Below are 20,541 nucleotides of genomic sequence, written 5' to 3'. Positions count from 1 at the left end.
TATCGCGTTGAGTGAAGTTTGACTCAACTTGTTGACCAGAAATGGAAGTAGTGGGAGAGGGGGAAAAGCATAAGCAAATATCTCTGACCCCTTGGATAAGGATGTGTGTGTCTGGATGCAAAGTTTTGGCATTTTGTATTTCTGCTTGTTGCGAATAGATCTACGTTTGGTGTTCCCCACTTTTGAAAGTACTTTTGAAGTACTTGAGGGTGAATCTCCCATTCGTGTGTTTGTTGGTGATTTCTGATGAGGACATCTGCCAACTGATTGTCTATCCCTGGAATGTACTGTGCTAATAGATTAATTTGATTGTGAATTGCCCATTTCCAATTTGTTTGGGCTAGAAGGGACAGTTGAGATGAATGTGTCCCTTCCTGCTTGTTGAGATAATACATGGTTGTCATGTTGTCTGTCTTTATAAGGACATTCTTCTGTCTGAGAAGAGGTTGAAAAGCTTTGAGGGCAAGGAACACAGCTAATAACTCTAAATGGTTTATGTGTACCTGTTTCTGTTTGACATCCCATTGCCCTTGAATATTGTGATTGTTTAGGTGAGCTCCCCAACCAATCATTGATGCATCTGTTGTAATTATGGTTTGAGGCACAGGGTCTTGAAATGACCGCCCCTTGATTAAGTTGCTGCGATTCCACCACTGAAGGGACATATGTGTCTGGCGGTCTACCAACACTAGATCTTGAAGTTGACCATGTGCCTGTGACCATTGTTGTGCAAGACACTGTTGTAAGGGCCTCATGTTTAATCTTGCATGTGGGACTATTGCAATTCAAGATGCCATCATTCCTAGGATTTTTATGACAAATCTTACAGTGTATTTTTGATTTGGTTGCATAAGTGGAATTAGATTTTGAAAAGCTTGTATCCTTTGTGTATCTGGATACACTAGAGTGAGTTGAGTATTTAGGATAGCACCTAAATATGGTTTTACTTGTGCTGGTTGAAGGTGTGACTTTTGGTAGTTTATAGAAAAAACTAGGGTGTGCAGAGCTTCTATCACGTAACGTGTATGATTTTGGCATTGTTTACGATTGCTTGATTTTACTAGCCAATCGTCTAGATATGGAAAGACATGGATATGTTGTCTTCTTCGGTAGGCTTCTACTACAGCTAAGCACTTTGTGAATACCCTTGAAGCTGTTGTTATGCCGAAAGGTAACACTTTGAATTGGTAGTGTTTTCCTTGTATCACAAACCTGAGGTATTTTTTGTGAGCTGGATGGATGGGTATATGGAAATATGCATCTTTGAGGTCTAAGGCTGTCATAAAGTCTTGTTTTTGTAGCAGTGGGATAACAGCTTGCAGAGTTACCATGTGAAAATGTTCTGAAAGGATGTACAAATTTAGGGGCCTGAGGTCTAATATTGGCCTAAGGGTGCCATCTTTTTTGGGAATTATAAAGTATAGTGAGTAAACTCCTGTACCTAGTTAAGACTGTGGAACTAATTATATTGCTTGTTTGAGTAGCAGAGATTGAACCTCTTGTTGTAACAGACCTATATGTTCTGGGGTTAATTTGTGATCCCTTGGTGGAATATTAGGAGGAGTGTTTATCAATTCTAGGCAATAGCCATTGCGGATAATTGAGAACATCCAGTTGTTTGTGGTGATAATTTGCCAATGTGCATGGAGCTGTTGTAGTCTTCCACCCACTGGAGAAGTGTGGAGTGGAAGGGAGTGAGGAAAGTCACTGTTTTTGTTGTGTTGCTGGTTGTTTAGAGGTTTGGAATTTACCTCTATTTCTAGAGTATTGTCCTCTATCTGTCCCTCTAAACCCACCTCCCTGGTACTGGGTTTGATACTACTTTTTTATAGTTCCTTCTTATTAGCTTCACATGTTCTGTATCGCGTTGTGCTCCTGTTTTACTTGCCTCCTTTTTTAGTGTGCATAAACTCTCCTTAGCCACAAGTCTCTAGGTGTAGTTTATGTTATATTTTCTGTTTCGATTATTCTTGTGGCATGCTGCACTAGGGTGGGAACTGTGTTGTATAGCCACTGGAACATTTTGTACTGCGATACTAATGACCATTTGTTTGAGCGTTGAATGTGTCTGCTTGACCAACCACAATATCAGATGGGTTTGCGTAGCTTTTTAGGTGCAGCTTACATATATAGAGAACATGGTTGCTCTTTGCGGGATTCATTATTTCTAAGTCTGTAAAATGAAAAATTAACTCTAAAGACGCAAATGTGTAGTTGATGACTGCCATTGGAGCTGTGCTTATCCTTGTATGCTTTATGGGATTATCACTTGGAAATCAGCTGCAAATGAGTCGAAACAAGGAGAGATAAGCCTTCTTTGCTGTTTCCATTTAGCATGGATGCTGAAGCATTCCAAACTTGAAATCTCTGCGTTTCCATCATTCCAGGTTTCCCGGTGGCAAATAAAATCAAATTCAAAGAGAAATTAGACTGCATCCTGCTACATTCCAGGAGCAGAGTTTAATCACTGATTTGTTGATGACTCTGTTTGCACCAATCCACGTTTGTGGGTGTGTGTCTTTGTTAGGTACAGCACCCGGTTGGCTTCTTTGAGTGGCAGTTACAGCTGTGTGCTTTCAGCAGTTCTGACAGCCATTACCAATCTAGTTTCAAGGATTGACCTTCTGGCAAGAGCATGCAGTTGCGTAAACCAGATCTATTCAATGCGATTACATTATTATTGGTCATTGGGTGATTTTTATCAGTGATGAGTACTGGATACTTCATGAGTGCCGTGCTCTCTTTTAGATTTTCCCATTGGGAGCAGGAGCAAGTGGTACGTTCTGTTGGGTATCCCAAGATTTGTATGGCAAAGTACTTTTTCCCCCGACTATCATATCTGTTAGTTCTATTTCAATAGGGTCAGTTTTGTGCATTCCTATTTCGGCCTTCGGAGGAGGGGACAAAGACACACAGTAAAGATGTGCTAGTAATCTGGGATAGCTCAGGAATAATGTTGAGTAATTTTAGGATGTTACTTCCATTCACGATATCAAATGTCCCCTTTGACTGATATTGTGGGGAAAGGTAAGTCAAAGTTAGTTTCCGTGGCGATGGTGTATTTTGTTTGTGAGTGTCTAACAAGCTCCAATTCAGATACAGTTGTGTTCCATGTAGGAGGATACATGAGTGAACTTTCAAAATCGGTCTTTCTGGGTAGGGGTTGGAAGGTTAGGGAATATTTTTCCCTAAATGAGTGCATTGTATCAGCTGAAGCCAGACCTATGTGATCAAATGGAAAACAAGCTTTCAGGAAGGATCCACCAACATATTGGTGGGTAGGAGTACATGTTTTGATTGGGTCGAAGGTTGTGTGTTTCCACAGAAAAAGTGCTTCTCCTCCACAGAAAAAGTGATTCCTTTGTTTTTCTAACTGCATCAGCCAGCAGCTCTATGGCTGCCTAGAGAAGGCTCACTAACATGAGTACAGTATCAAGTTTACACAGGGATGGGGTTTAAACCATCAAAGGCACACAGATGGCACTGTTAAAGTGTCTTAGATAAGTAGCTTAATTATGGTATTCGTTTTTCTCTGGCAGAGGCACAGATCCCCTTCCCATCATTAGGGAACTTCAGGGTGAAGATGTGTGTTTAAGTTGACCAGGGCTACAGTAATTCACAAGCATTATTAGGTCTGCCTTGACACCGGAGTTGTCACTTGACCATATGTAACCATAAAAAAGATACTGTTGAGAGAGGAGCTTACACACCACCCACATGTTGGTTTGCCTGAGTAGGAAATTTTATTGGGCCAAAGTTGTGTGATTCCACTAAAAACAGTGCTTGTATTGCACTTTTTGACTTGTGAAAAGGTTATCTTCAACACAGTGGGGCGGAGTTAGTTATGGTGCCAAGCCAGTGATCATGGCTCCCTGCCTAATCTATATATTGAGGCAGAAGGTCTGATGTATTTATTGTGAAAAAACATATATTAAAATCAGTAGGCATTTAACAGTGGATTGTTATTATTCTCAGTTGAAGCCTAATGAAAGGTATTTGTTGCATGGAATCGCACAGATTACCGTAATAGGCAAGACTTTGGTGTTGGTTACCCTCTCTGGCAAACTGTGGGAAAAGAAGATTTGCACTTTGAGAATCTTTGTGCTGCCCTCTTAGGAGAGATAATATTTTACTTTGCCAACTGTAATTTTGGAACTTTTAAATAGATAAATTAGATAGGTATAGGTAAAAGCCACTGTACAATTCCCAATGGTTGTATGCATTGATTGATAACATTCATAACAGGGTTTGCATATGCAAGTGTGGAATCCCTTGAAGTTAACGTCCATGTAACAACCAAAAGGAAGGGTTTGTCAATGTTTTGACCTTGTGTGACTGTTGGGATCTCTTCAGGACACAGTCATCTGACTACCAGGCCTTTCCCAGTCGAATGTTTAAATGCCAGGGTATATTCTTTATGAACCAGCATTAATCCTCTTCATACGAAATGAGGCAAAGGTGGTCCCATACATATCAAACCAGTACCACTATCAAGGCAAAATTGCCCAAATTGTCATTTTAATTAATTCTCCAACAAGATTGCGGTGGAGCTAATCTCACTCTGTTCAACACCATTGAAGTGCACCCTATGTTCTTTGTATGTTAATTGGAGCACTGTGATAACTTATTTTGTTGATTTTTACACTTAACTGGAGTCAAAACATTACCAGACGCAAACCATATCAGTTCTGTGTTTTGTAGTCATGATCTGCTAAGTGAAACTGGTATGATATGTAAGTAGTGCAGCTATGTTATGTTGGGGTGCATACGTCATAAGATTTTCAGGGATGCAGCCAGCATACAGATGAAGTAATGCCATCATACTCCATCACATAGCAGGGATTTGATCACAATATGGGAAGAGTGCAGCTGGTATATGCCTGGGTGCATAGGTATGCAAGGGCAGGTTGCTGGAATACACCTGGAGTGCAGAAATGATATGACTCAGAAACAGTAGAAAGTAATCTCATCATGTATTCATGTATTCCTTTTAGTGCGATTAGCATGGAGTTCATAAAATATTTGGGGCCCATTATGACCGGTCACGGTGGTGGTCGAACCGCCGCCAATGTGGCGGTCCAGCCCTAGCGGTAGTGCCATGGTCGGACTGCCAACACCACCAGTTTTTATCTATAGGACGGACTGGCAGTTTTGGTGGTCCTAATCCACCAGGGCTTCCCTGCAAGCAGTGCCCCCCTGGGGATTACGACCCCTTTCTCCGCCAGCGGTTACATGGCGGTAGCACCGCCATGTAACTGCTGGTGGAGATGGGGTGCAAGGGGCCCCAGGGGGCCCCTGCACTGCCCATGCACTTGAAATAGGCAGTGTAGGGCCCGCCCTCGCCAGCCCCGTCATGATGTTCAGTGAACATACTACAGCTTTACCGCCAGCTTTATCATGAGCCTGCGCCAAGGTTGTAGGCTGTTCCCCGTTGGGCCAGTGGGCAGAAACCCCATTTCCACCCACTGAGCCAGAGAGGGAATTCTCAATGGGACCCACGGGAATGTGGCAGCACTGGCAGGACTTTGGCGGACGGTGTAATCCATCCGCCGAAGTCATAATGACCCCCCGGTGTTAATAGTCAGATATAAGAGGAGGCTCATTGTAGAGGACAGCATCCATCGTCATTGTTAAGTGTGATATTTTGGAAACAATGGCTATAGAAGGGTATCTTGACACTTAAAATGTCAATGCCTAATGCAGTGTTCAAGTCATTTGAAGAATTGTTCCTGGAGTTGAGGTTACCTCATTCCTAATAATGTAAATATCAACAACTGTTCCATTGTGAAAGATGTTTACTAGGTCCAGCTCCTGCAGATCTACAGAAGTTTGGTGTGCATGAACCCTTATATTCTGGGGAACATCTAAAAACACTGTCTCTAAGCTTTACGGTATCCTCATTAATTTTGTGTTCTTTTGACCTACCACCCTTTTCCTTAAGTCCTGGTGGGAACAGTGATTGTTGCTGTAGCTTTTTGATCCTTCAAATGTATGATCAGAGACTCTTGGAACTGCGACTCACATTTTGAATATTTCAAAACATTGGATCAGTGGCACTAGTCCCTCGCCAGACTGAAAGAACCAAGCCAGTGACCTGTCTGTCTGTGCTAGAGATATTCAAAATCAAGTTGTGATATTGCACATATTCTAAGGTAATGATCAAACCTAACACAACACTGGTATTCTATCGGAAAGAAAGGCAGACTTGCCTGGGGATATTGACCTCTCTTTCAGCTTCTGTAGTACTTCTCCATGGTGCTTCTGGCATACCCTAATTCACACACCATTTTAAGAGATGCTTTTCTGCATCACTCTGGACAAGCAAAGTAGGTATTTTGAGACTGTGGGAGACTTCTAAAATCCTTGATTTTGAATTGTGCCTGAAAGACATGCAGTGTGGCTTCTCCTGAGAAAATCATATGCAGATTTCAAATGCTTAAATATGATGTGGTATGAGGACGCTTTTTGATACCCTGATCAAATCTTATGATACCCTTGAGTCTATTATGAGGCAACAAGGCTGTTTTATTGATGGGAGAGTTATGATATGTGTATGTTTATCCTCCTGTCCATGCATTAAGTGAAACTATTAGAGGAATTCCCTCTAATAGGACTAAATATATGTCCTACCATTACACCCTCTCAAGCATCACATTATGAACGGATATATATGGTCTTACTGTTTTATTTAGTTTCGGAGGGGTTACCTGGATTACACAAAGCCCAGTCGTAGGACTCATTATAGGAATGGACAACACAATGGAGTCACGCCTTGCCCCTCATAATATTGACGGAATAGAAGATTGTGTGTAGATCTGTGGGTCATGATACTGTCAACAAAAGGACCAGTGCAGTGTTGGGTATCTGGTTCTTACTATGCTACTGTCTGAAACTGACACCTTCCCATGACGTGTTCCCCCTCTAATATCCTCCCTTTTTTCATTGGACATTTCAGCCTACTTCTGCCCAGATCGATGGGAAGCTATGGTAGAGTAGGTGCAAACGGAATGGTTGGACACAGTTGTGATGCATCTAGTGGATCTTGTGATGTATCCAATAGCGTTGCTGTGGCATCTCCTTTTATTTTTAAAAATGGACTCATAACTACAGCTTTTGGCCCCGTTGTTTGAGTCTTCCTTTGATATAACTATTATAATGATGTATTACAATAAAAAATATATTGAATCTCCTTAGAGCCCGTACTGTAACACCAGGATCCTGAAGGAAGCCATAGCTTCTACCAAAAAAATATATTGGACAAACAAAATATTTTAATGGTAAAATAAATATTACTGTTCTACAACCAATACAATAAAAAAATCAATCTATTAAAAATCTACAATAAGGAAAAGAAAAATGTAGAGCAGAGTGAGCAGGGATTAAGGGCCAGATGTACGAAAAAAGCAATTTGCGACTTGCAAATTGCGAGTCCCTGCGACTCGCAATTTGCAAGTCGCAAATTGCTATGCAGTACGGTGTCTCAGACACCGACTGCAACTCGTAATGGGGTCGCAATGACCCACCTCATGAATATTCATGAGGTGGGTCGCAAATTGCGGCCCCATTGCGAGTATGGGCACTCGCTAACATGGAGGCCTGCTGACGTCAGCAGGCGTCCATGTTAGCGACCTGCTTGTCAATAAAGCAGGTTTTTTTTTTTTTGAAGTGTAGCCCGTTTTCCCTAAGGGAAAACGAGCTGCACTACAAAAAAAAACGAAACCTTTAGTTTCGGATTTTTCAGGGCAGGGAGTGGTCCCTTGGACCACTCCCTGCCCTGAAAAAATATTTTTGGGTGCAATCACAAACTGGAAGGGGTCCCATGGGGACCCCTTCCAATTTGCGATTGGGTTACCATCCACTTGAAGTGGATGGTAACTGCGATGCCATTTGCGACCGCATATGCGGTCGCAAATGGTATTGCATCCCAATGCGACTCGCAAATAGGAAGGGAACACCCCTTCCTATTTGCGAGTCTGAAATGCATTTTGCGAGTCGGTAACGACTCGCAAAATGCCTTTCTGCATTGGGATACGCGTTTTGCGACTCGCAAACGGCAAATTTTGCCGTTTGCGAGTCGCAAAACGTTTCGTACATCTGGCCCTTAGTTATTCTGGATAGAACAGCCGAGCATGCCAAACAGAAGTCTTATTTCCTTTAACGTCCTTATTTTACCCATGGAATGCTTGATGTAGCTTTTGATTGCTGAAGTTGCGTAATTTCTGTACAAGGTTTTGTTTTTTCACTGACCAATCATCAAATTTGAAAATCGCCCCAATTGGCTTTTACGAAGCACTTTCAATCACATAAGAATACCTGGAAAACATGTGTCCATCAGTTCAGAGGTGCCTTGCTCGAGTTGATGAATGCTACTTTTCGTTTTTCAACCCACATTTTTACTTACCTCATCCTTGTTTTTGCTTTTTCATCTTCTTCTTTCACTTTCCTCATTTTTGCTTTCCTTTCCCAGACACTTATTTAATTGCCTCATCCTTGTTTTCACATTTCTCTAAAAAGCAAACATGAAATCATGAAACATAGCAAATACATTTGCGATGACAACGTGATCATATCATGTGATTTAATTATTTGTTCTTGTGTTGATCCACTTGCAGGTGATAAAAAATACATTATGGGACCAAAGTTTTCCACCCTAGACGCCACTGTGTTTGGACATCTGGCACAGGCAATGTGGACATTACCAGGCACCAGACCGGAGATGCTTATAAAAGGTTAGTCTCTAGAAAGATGGTTACACTTACCAAACTGCATTAAGAACACTGGGACACAAGAATGCTTAACAAATGATGACGTTTTGCGTTTTTGAGGCCATCTAGTGGTATCTAATGGTAAGCCTTCAACAGCGATTGGATCTTTGAATGGACACATTCTTGTGTACTGTTTCATGCTGTATCTCTGAACATGTTGCACCAGTTAGCTCATGAAATGCTGCTTCTTCCCCACCTAGGTCTTCATTTTTCAAAGATGTTTTTATTGAACTTTTGTTGTAAATTAGACAACTTTTGTGACATACCACCTTGTGTTGTCAATGTAGAAGCATATAACAAAACAACTGATTCTGGTAGATGTGGATAAATAACACAATGTGTCATCAGACAATTACAGAAAGGCTTGTAAAGTTTGTCCTCGAAACTGTTGTGTCTTTTAGTATATTGTAAAGTCATTTTCAACAATTTGCAAAGCTAGCAGAGGAAAAAGGAAAGGAATACAATCCTCTAACAGAAAGTGGAAGAACAGCTTGGCAAGCTTGGAAATGGAGGGTATTATTGATCAGGCGTGCGGTAGATGGAGGGCATAATTGCATGGGATACAATCTCGCGCAATGGGGTAAGAAAGTGAGGGGCACCCGATTGTAAGGGGCACCCAACTGGTAAAATTAATTGGATTTGAGGAACACTGAATGGTGTGCAATGATGGGGAACCTGGTGAGGCAGAGGGGACAATAGCAACCGTGATTGTTTAGTTGGTTTTGGAAACGGAGAGGAAGAACAGGGACAGGAGATGAGCTCTTGGGTGATCACTAATAGTCAGGGGAAATTACCCTATGTCATGGTGTGTAGAGTAGATTGGTTGCCACTCTAAAATTGGGTAATGTGTCCCTCCTGAAATAAGTTTCTAGCCCAAGTGTGTGCCATGGTTTTATATTGGTCAGAGTCGGGTCTTTTCCAGAGTTTAATAGGCTCAAGCATGGGGGTGGCTGGTGCATAAGGGATTACGCTATGAGTGACTTGCATGCTTCTGTGTAAACAGGAGTAAGCAAATCTTAGGAGATGGGCAGTTGGAGAAACAGTTTATCCTACCAGGCTAAAGAGTTGAAGCACCTTGACCATTGTCCAAGACACAAGTGTTGTGACAGTATCCTAGGAGGGTGCCAGAGACCCAGTGGCACAGTCATGGAGTTGGCAAGCAAGATAATATTGTTCAAAATGTAGTATTCCAAGACCATTCACATTATGTGTGAGGTGTGCCTTAGTTTGGCCTGGGCCTGTGTTGTCTGCTACCCCATATTAGGTCTCTAAAGAGAGCGTCCCAGAAGTGGAAGAGCTGCGCACTCAGGTAGCTTGGCGGTTTAGCAAAATCGTATAATAATGTTGAAGCATAACCATTTTGGCAAGAGCAACCTTATCCATTACTGATAGAGGTAGATTTGAAGTGCTGACACAGCACATGTTATGCTGCCTTTCAGTAAGTCATGGTCATCATGGTAATAACTTTACTGAGATATTTAGGAGTTCTGTCTTGCCTTCGAGGCACCACACCATCCATATCAAGACCTATCTCTAGAGATATTACCAGTCTCGGGAGTTAAAGACCTTCTCTTTGTCTAGTACGAGGCACACTGCTCTAGAAAACACCTTTGGTGCTGACTCCATTACTGAGAACAGTCTGCGCATGTTCAGGGATGTACTCTTTCTGGGAACAAATCCAGTCTGGTCAGGATGGACAGGTTGAGAGGGGAGAGGAAGTAGCTGATCCACAAGTATCCTGCTTGGGGTTTTGTATTCCGTGTTAAGGATCACAAGGCAGTAAGACACAAGGTTGTGGTGTCCTTTCCAGATTTCAGGATCAAAACGACTAGTGCTTCCCCAAGAGAGGGCAGCAAGGTAGCCTCTGAGTCTTATGATTTTTGTACTTTGGAACTAGGAGACTGCCATAAGCGTACTAGAAATTATGGGTAGACCATCAGGTCTGGAGTTTTGCCTGCAGTTAAAGATCAAATTGCTTCCTTTATCTCAGCAGAGGTGATTATTGCATCCAGGTCTTGTTTCTGCTCTGAAGAGATGTGGGGAAGCTGAATGTTGCCTGTATAAACCAAGAGTGCTTGTGGAGAGACATTTTGATTGTAAGTATAGAGAGATTCATAGTAACATGAGAAAATACCATGGATTTCATGTTGAGCAAAGAGAAGTGTTTTGAAGGCAATGTAGATGAACGTTATGGGGACTTAATGGTGTTCTTGACAGATGAGCCACACTAGCATTGGCCCTGGTTTGTCTGCCCCTTAAAGTGTTCATGTTATGTATGTGTTTTGGTTTATATAACACAAGCACTCAAGAAGGCGGAGTGTTTGGTGTTGGCTTCGGCAAGTGGACGGGTTTTGGCAGAACAGATGGCTTGTGTGGTCTCTAGTTGAAATACCATATCTTCAACTGTTGTTAATTGAGTGTTTACTTTGTGCCAACAACCACCCCCATGCAATGACTCCTGGGCATGTCATTGACAGCCTCCCACTCTAAAAGTTGTATCACGCTGTGCATTGATTTTTGTCAAAGTATTCAATGATTTGATTATGTAATGTGGAGTGGAAGGCAGTATCCTTAAGAAGTGCTGCAAGCACCAAATTGAGATTGGGGAGTGCACTCATCCCCAGCTCACCCTGACCTGTACAGGGTTGTGGTCTGGCAAAGTTCGGCCCATATAGATGGCATAATTAAAGAGAGACCGCAGTATTCTATCCTGTATAACATGCAGATTGTGGAGAGGAAAATATAAAGAGTAGGTTCTGACTGCGGTGTTGCGGTGGTGCCATATTTCTACTAAATTCCAGTGCTTTAGCAAATGGCGAGGTACTTAGCCCTAGTGCATTGTTGGGACTTACTGTGGAGGAATTGATCTGTGTAATGTTACCTAAAGGACGCAATTAAAGTCATTTCACTGGACCAAAGGGAGATGAGCCCAGGGTGTTGGGCGATGGGGCAGCCTGATGAGGAACAATGATTGTTCACTATTGAGAGCATATATGCAGCCAATCACAAGCAGAGTGCCATATAGACATCACTGTATCAATATATACCTTCCTTCGTTGTCTAGGACTATGGGTATTGGCTGGATCAGGACTCCAGCCACAAACCTGATCCCTTGTGTGAAACCTAAAAAACTAGTTGAAAAAATCTGTCCCCTCCATCGTTTCTGGAGACACAAGGCCTCCAATTCTGTGAGGTGCTTCTAATGGAGAATTGCGTCGTGTGCACTCTTGTGCTTTAGATAAAAAATGAATAGAGTAGCACTTACCTCTGGTATTTCATGTTGCTATATTATAATTAGTGTGAGTCTTAAGTCCATAGTTAGCTGCCATCAGGGGCCATGTCAGGGATGATTATGTACCCTAGGTGGAAAGGAAAATATTGTTAGAGTGATCTTCGAGTTGCACTTGTCTGGAAGTGTAATGAAATACGTGTCCAAGACCAACTTTTGTTAACCATTAGAGTTGAAACTCAAGGGGAGGAGAAAATTCCCCCCATCCAAACTGGTAACATTGAGCATCAAGCATTGCTAGGGAGTGTTAATTCTTAGTGGCAAAATAAGGCACTGTCTGTGGCCTTTTCTAATAATAGGAGGCAAAAGTGTATCTAACTGGGGAGCTGGGCCTATGGAGACAGAGCACGGAGAGGCTGCATTGCCATCAGGAGCCATGACACTGAGGGGGGACCTACAACCATTATGCTATATGGTACGGCTTACTAGAGTAGCAATTAACATTCTACATTGCCATCAGGAGCTGTAATACTGAGGAGAGACCTTCAACCATTATGCTATATTGTACGGTTCACTGGAGTAGTGATTAACATAAATAGAATAGACATACGTGTTAACAGAGTATAACATCATGTCAGGCTAAAAGCAATGATCATTTTAAAACTCAGCCAGGGCAGATACAATAATGGTCGACAGCAGTTGCGGCCCATAGCTACAGTTCATCAGCTGTCTGGGGACTTACAGCTGGAAGGGTTCCCATTCTAAGAAAAGATGATTGTTCACCCCAGTACCAGGTGCAGATGGATCATTAAAGAACAAGGATTTCTTTTGCATGGTAATCATGAGTTTGGCCACAAATAATAAGGAATGTTTAATGCCATTTTCTCGATTGATGATGCACATTGGTGTTGCACTGCCGTAGTGTAACCAGGAAAGAGCATTATGCAGTGATTATCTATTGCTAATGGAGTAGCATGACTGGCCACCTGCAGGATTGAGTCTCTGTTTTTGTAATGCAGGAGTTTAGTCTGCATCGGTTGGGGTGAGGATCCAGGGAAAGGCTTGCATCCAGGGACCCAATGAGCTGTTTCTATGTAGAAGAAGGGAGTCAGAGTGTGTACGGACATAAAACTTTAGATCCAGGCTTCTAGGTACATCACTGAGTCAAGCCTCTCCTTGCCTTGCGCTAGGCCCACTATACTGAGATTACTTCTTCACGCTCATCCCTTAGCATCCTCTGTTCTGCCCTCCTGGTATTGCATGCAGTTGGTTAGGGAGTGTTGTTTGTGCTCTTCTACGGTTTCCTGTATCAATTCATAGAGTATAAGTTCAGCTTGGGTAACCCGCCCAGAGAGTTTACGGTGATCATCATGAAGGAGATTCACCTTAATGGCCACAGCGTTGACTTTGTTCTTAAGGCTGGAGTGAGAATTTCCTATGGCCGCTAGAATAGAATCCAGCTTGCCTGCTGAGCTGAGTAGAATGGGGAAACCAGGCACGCTCACTGCTGTGGTCGGCACGAACAGTGGATCTAGATGAGCAGCAGTCTGGGCTGTGGATGAAGAACAGAGCCTCCCCATAGTGCTTGGGGTAACAGAAGTGGTTAAGACCTTTTGAGGATGTGTGCACCATGTGATGAGGGCACAGGCCTGCTTGTATTGGCTTGGAGGTCTCTGAAGTGGGGAGAGCAGCTGCACTGTCAACTCTCTTTGTTGTTGCCTTTGCCATTTCCAATGCAAAGAAACCAAAATATAATATATGACAGAATAAAATAATATCACAATTGTACTTACAAGTGTGATAAAAACAAGTTCCCAGACAAAAATATATCCAGTTTAAAAAGCCATACAACAAAATTACAAAAATGATATTTCTTCATGTTTTCTAATTTAAAAATGATCAACAATGAATTGTCACACTTTGTTTTCTGAAGTCTGAAGCATTCACCCACCACTACTAAGGCAAGAGTAAATAGGACAGACTAGGAAGAAACAATATTTTCAGAGGTAGTACGGCCACATTTGCAGTGGAGGTCGTAACCTGGGATGCAGTATTTTTCTATTCGCTTTTCCTCATATCAGAACGCTCAATTGAAATACCTAATTTAATATTTTAATGAGATAGAAAGACACCCTTTTTTAATGATAGCATTCTCTATTTCTCCAAGTGTTCATCTGCTATACTTGGTGTATACCTGTTTGGTCTGCTGCCTTCATCTCTAGGCAGAAGACGATCAGGTATGGAGCACAAACAGCCTTGGTCCAAATCATTACATCTGGATGTAATATATTGGAACTGCTGATGCCTTGATGCCTGCGAGAGGGAAAGAACTTTAATTTCTACATGATTTCGCATTATGATAACCATTGGCTCTATCATTATTGCAAATAAAAGAGGTGACAAGAGTGATCCCTGTTTCATGCATCTTTGAGGTTGAAAGCCTGTTGAACGAAAGCCATTTATCCTAATCCACGCTTGCGGGATGTTATATCTTGTCATAATTTAATGATATTTTTTTTTAACCCAGGTTGACCACTTATGGAACATGTTTAAGAAGGATAAGTAGGACAGCAAGGTTTTTTCTCATTGACTTTTTAGGTTCGAGCGCACAAGCGCTCTGTCCCTGGTGTAATCTCTCTTTGGGCTTTTAATCATGCCCATGTCATGCCCACCACTTTCATTGGTTCGTGGGCTTGCCTTTTAAAATTCGCTTGATTTCATTAGTGAAAGACATTCATACGGCATGCCTTTTCTGGTGTTTAGCCCTCCAGAGCGCTCCGGCCAACTGCTGAAACCATACGAGGCTCCATGTTTTCAGCCTGGTTTCTGGACTGCTTTATCTTTTTATATTCCACGCAATGCGATCGTGCTGGGCTTTACTTAGCGATCGCGCTTGTTTTTTTGGTTTTCAATTTCAGCGCAATAGCGCTGGGTTTTACGTAGCATGATCGTGCTAGTTTTTTTTCTTTCAATTTATGTGGCAAGAAAAGTCAGATTAGGAGTTTACAAAGCTAATAGCTCTAACTTGAGCAAATGCGAGACCCGTTGCGTTGCAAATGCTTGTTTAGGTATGCTGTAATTAAAGACCGTGATAAAGATTGCATCTCTTGCTAAGTTTCAATAGGTGGAACCTCTCGGAATTCAAAGAGACAAAATGCCTAATAGATACTGGGACATGCAGATTTTTGTGTGGTAAGCACCAAATTCTGAATGTTATGCACCATTTTTAGGGCACAACTTGTAATAGTCAATAGTAACTGCACCCATAAATTCCATACAAATTGGTGTCAGATTTTATCAGGTACAAATTATCATAAGGAAATTGCAATTTTAAATGTATGAAACTCTTTTGAGGTTCTTTTGCAATTTCCAGTACGTCACAAAAGGACCTACCTCATGAATATTAATGAGGCAGGTCGCACTTTGCAATCCATTAGGGATCGCAGCCATCACAGGATTGGTGGCCTGCTAGACTCAGCAGACCACCATGTCTGTGATTGCTTTTAAACAAAACATTTTTTTTAATGCAGCCTGTTTTCCTTAAGGAAAACGGAATGCGTTTAAAAATAAAAATAAAAATGTTTATGTTTTATTTTTTAAGAGCACGCAGTGGTCTGAGGGACCACTGCCTGCTCTTGAAAAATATTTCTCCCACCATTCTCAAAGGGGAAGGGGGTTCCATTTTCGATTGGGTTATCACCAATTTTCTATTGGTGGTAAACTACGAATGTTTTGCAACGCATTCCGGTTGCAAAACATTTGTGCATACTTTTCCCATTTGGCATTAGGAAGGGACACCCTCAACATGCCCCTTCCTAACACCTAATGGCAAAACTAAAATTCTGATTCAGTAACAAGTTACTGAATCGCAATTTGGGCTTTGAACATCTCAAAAAAGCATTTTTCGAGTCACAAATGGTTTGCGAATAGAAAAATGCTTTGTACACGTAGCTCTTGGAATCTGTATCAGCAGTGCTATCAGCCTCTATGAGCGGCAATTCTTGGAATCTACTTGTGTTTCTTTTTAAATACACTCCTAGCCTGGCAATCACAGTATTTGCATGTATTTGTGTGTTGAGCTCTTCTATTCCACATCTCAAATTATGTTCGCTGATCCTCCTCCCTTCATTTCCTAATCAGGCTTCTGAAACCCAACACTTGCCTCTCTTGGAATTGCACTCCAAACCCACTGGATCACTCCACCTTTCCCTATTATCTATGGGTTAAACATTTATGTAACCAGTGTTTTAGATCTTATGTTTCTGGATTTCATTAATTTGTGCTTCACTTTGTTTTTACCTTTTTATTTTTCAGCGCCCCATCCTGAACCGAGTGTCAGGACGGGGTGTGGCAATTGCTGCAAGGTGGCAGCAGGGAGCTGTGTACTTGTTTAAAGTGCGCATGTCCCTTTGGCCGGCCGTCTTGCGATGGCCAGCCTGACATGCACACTTTAAACATCTCTAACCCAGCTGTCTCAAGACAGCTGGGTTAGAGAAAGCTTAGGCCTCCAGTGCTCTGGTGAGCACTGAGAGAGCCTGCTCCCACCAATCCTGATGCTGGTTTCATGCTGGTTACCAGCATGAAACCAGCGTGAGCATTGGCTTGTGAAGTTTCCTGGGTCCCGTGACCTCCATGCGTCGGAGCGGGGAGAGACAATGCGAGGAGAGAAGATTGTCGACAGGTAGGTGCCTTTTTAAAAAACAAAAACAATTGGTATCCCCTCGCCCACCCGCCATTGTAAATACGAGCTAGTCACCACTGACTACTAGTGATATTAAAAAGTGATTAATGATCACCATTAACAATGTTTTTGGGTATGCAGATACCATGTCTTAGTACTTTGTGCTTACAGAGAAGTACCTAGCAAGCACAGTGCAACTGTGGAAATCAAGTACCTTTAGGAGTGACCACTGATTTGGTCAAGCCTATTTCTTTAAACGCACTATCAATAATACACGTTTTTGTTATGTAAATAGAGAGGCCTGCCTATATTTACTTGTGCCCATATGGCTGAGCCCTAACAGTTCTTGTTCCTGTAAAACTTTATTATTTCAATATATAACACATGAAAGTTTCACACATTCTTTTTTATAAAAGTTTTTTTTTCGTTAGATAGTTTGTTGAAACCTTTTGAATGAAATCGCAAAGTGTGTCTACAGGAGCAATGGTATTTAATGACTGAGTGATACAGTCATAGTTCTTCCTGGATGTGAGCCCTGAGAGGTGATTAAGGATGGTAAACGTGATGAATATTCCCCGTGAAAAGAATGTTCCTCTTAGTCTAACCCCGGGCCCGAGCTCAAGGGTTTCAGGGCCTAGTCATTATTAATTAATCATATTTTCTGTTCCTAAAACGTACGTGTTCTTTTACTGTAGCTCTTCCAGCTGACGTGAGCTCGAGGCCTAGGCACATTTGTCGCTAAATATTAATTTGTGTACGTTCATGCTTGGACGTATCGGGATCGGATGCCATGTTTCATGCACCCCTATGGTGACAATCCCACCTGCGCGCGCCCTGTTAAATGCATCCTTTAGAACTGCTGAAAATGGCTGACAAACTTGTACATAACATGACCATAGCAAACTCCTATAACATTTGCCAGTTAGGATATTCGCGTGTAATCAAACATATGTCGTTGTATGTGACAGTGTGGTTACAGGTTCAAATACGCTTTTGAATGTATGTGATGCTTTTACAATCATTTGTAAACTGTGAGATACTTGTGATTCTATCATTGAAAGAATGTTCCTAGGCAAACTTATTGCCACATACTGTTTGAAAAGTTACCCAACCTCGTGATTCACACCTCTATGTTTCCCTAAATAAAGCTTTATCTTTTATCTATTATTTAATTTTTCTCCGCATGGGAGGATGCAATATGGTCACCCCCCTATGGAACGTCCTAATTTTGTTGGAGTCAGAATGACAGAGGTCTGTAAAGCCCTGAAACCCAAGGGGCATATTTATGAGATTGTGGCACAGTGCAGCACAGCAAATCACTTTGCAGCAGTGCGTCACAGGGAAAGGGCGGGAATGCACCATATTTAAAAGAATATGGTGCATTCCTACCTTTGCCCCTGTGCTGGTGCCATTTTACCAGCCTAGCGTTAACCCTTTCACCCAGGTGCATGTTGCCTTGAGAGACGAGAAAGGGGAAGGCAAGAGAGACCACTCCAGCGCAATCGACATCTAGAATAATTGCCCGTGTGTTACATATTGATGTGGCGTAGTCCAGGAATAGTTATCAGAATATCATCTGGCAGAAATATCTTGTCTGAAATTTAATTTACATAAATATTGCTCCATTGAAATTTAGAATAAAAAAATCTACAGGTCAGGAAATTGCCAGTTGCTTTCCATCCAAGGTCCCCATCCAAAATCTCCAGTGCCCTCGTAGGATCTGTCTCACAAGTAGTGTACTGGTCCAGGGATATTGTGGTCGAGGAGGGTTTTTGGCCACTGATACACCGGTTTGCTTCTTCACTACACCTCCTAAAGAAGTCCTGGTTACAAGTCACATTTCTTCCCTTTGAAGGTGGTAGGCTATAGTAAAGTTGGAGATAGTTGGAGTGAGTAGCGATCAATTTACTGGCATTTCCCTGTTAAAGATCACTGAATTTTGCACGCGGTACAGAAGAGATATACAATAAAATTTCTGCGGACACCTTCAGATTATGCCAAAGCATCAAAAAAGTTGCAAGTTCTTTAATAAGGCATTTTCTAATTAGTCAACCTTGTTTTCATTGTTTCTATTAAAAACGTCGACACAATTATTGTTCATTTCCTCTATTTAGATTTTAGATGTGCTGAATAAGACCAATATTGAACAAATTCAAGCATTTTCTTTCCGGAGATTCTTAAAATAGTTGGATCAAAACTGTTCACTGCTTCTTATACATTGATTTGTAACGCAAACATTTGATAAAGCTCGAAGGGGGTAGGTGGTGACAAATATCCACAGGGAATGTTTATTGCCTTCTGCTGTCCAAAGAGGATGCAGTATAAAAGTGGTCTGCACTTTTAGAGAAAACTGGCAAAAATTCACCATTTAAGTGCTTCGGGCCAGTAAGTCTGTATTGATTTTCTGAAGATAAAAGATAAGGTTTAGATTTAGGACTCCTTTATAATGAAAAATCCATTGGAGGCTGAGGCTGGCATTTTCTCTGCCGGCTAAGTGCATGTTTTTTGAGCTGCTAGGCAAGGAAGTGAAATTAACCAATGAACATGAGTTGCTTCAAATGCTCATGTGCATCTATGTAACCTTTGAGCTAAAATAGTGCACAATATTTCTGTTTAGTAACCAGCTGTCACTATTGGAAGGAGGCTTGGATTTCCTAATTCAGGTCAGAAGACCCATCTGCTGCCCTTTGCCATCCTCACCCGATGGCTTTAATGTCAGAATAGTGTAGAAATATATTATGTTACGTAAATATCATAGCCAACATATTGACCAACACAAGATTGTGAAAGTATGTATAGGTAAGTGTAGATGTACTTATCTCTTTAGTAATTGGGACGCCGACTGCTGCAACTGTTTCAGTGACGCGCCTTGTGCTGCAGTTTGGCTGCATGTCTGTCAGCAGCACAGTGGACTAATTGTTGATGCCTCGCCTTGTGGACTGAAATACCTTGAGTGACTTCTTCTTAATCCTTTTTTGCGGAGTCATTACAAGGGGAACTTTTCCTCTAAGATTCAGATTGCTGTACCGGATTTATATATAGTTTGCTGCCAAATATCAGGTTTAACAGCCCTGATGATGACGACCATTAACAAGGTTAGAAATGCAAATGGAGCCTATATGATTGTTTTCATTGATGGACCGATATTTAAATGGACATTAAGGAACATAGATTATCTAACACTTGTGTTCCTTTGCTCATATTGTTTGTGTACACTCAGTATTATTTGTATGGTATTTATCACATTGTGAACACTCACTCAGCACTTTTTTAATAGCAGTAAAGGTGTCTCAGTGCTTCTTTAATTGTGTTTTGAAATTTTGAAAATTCTCCTCAATTGATAGTTGTTGAATTCTGTAAAAGAACACATTTTCTTATTACATGGAACCATTGTTGTTTGTCTAGCATATGCCCTAGGTTCTAGATACTGAACAACCCCTGTTTCTTAATTACATGCATAGTTGATGGGCATACATACAAAATTAAGAAATTGTTATCTTTGTATAAGGCACATTTACCCAGTAAAGGCAGTATCGAAATATTCTCATGTAAGGGCATAATTTTATCTGTGGCATCGATGGACAGCATTTCCCCCTGAGGACTGGACTTGTAGTATTCCTGCAGTTTAGGGCAGGAGTCAGGGCTGGTGCCCCCGTCCCTTGACCCTGAAGTTGTGTCTTTCCACTGAAGTCTCGGTCAAGATTGGCTAAAGAGTCTGGTCTCTATACTGGGGAAGGATCTACCATAAAAAAATACCTTACTTTTTTTGTTATGGCTTGTATGTTCTGTCACCTGAATCCCTCCACCCTGCTGTTACTGTCTGCTAGCCTTGAGAGCAGGCATCTTCTCTCAATCCCTGTAGCCTT

The 20,541-nt window shown here is 41.7% G+C and overlaps 1 protein-coding gene across 1 annotated transcript in view; it reads left to right on the top strand.

Moving 5' to 3' along the window:
- FAXC (failed axon connections homolog, metaxin like GST domain containing) overlaps positions 1 to 20,541 on the top strand; it is a 270,259-nt gene that overhangs the window by 234,466 nt on the left and 15,252 nt on the right. Inside the window, exon 5 of the mRNA XM_069235537.1 lies at positions 8,613 to 8,729. Within this exon, the coding sequence (XP_069091638.1) occupies positions 8,613 to 8,729 (117 nt within the window). The remainder of the gene's footprint in view (positions 1 to 8,612; positions 8,730 to 20,541) is intronic.

The sequence above is a fragment of the Pleurodeles waltl genome, chromosome 5 (assembly GCF_031143425.1).
Source record: "Pleurodeles waltl isolate 20211129_DDA chromosome 5, aPleWal1.hap1.20221129, whole genome shotgun sequence".
Taxonomy (NCBI): Eukaryota; Metazoa; Chordata; class Amphibia; order Caudata; family Salamandridae; genus Pleurodeles; species Pleurodeles waltl.
Note: the sequence above shows the minus strand (reverse complement) of the source record. Positions and strands in the feature narration are given on the sequence as shown.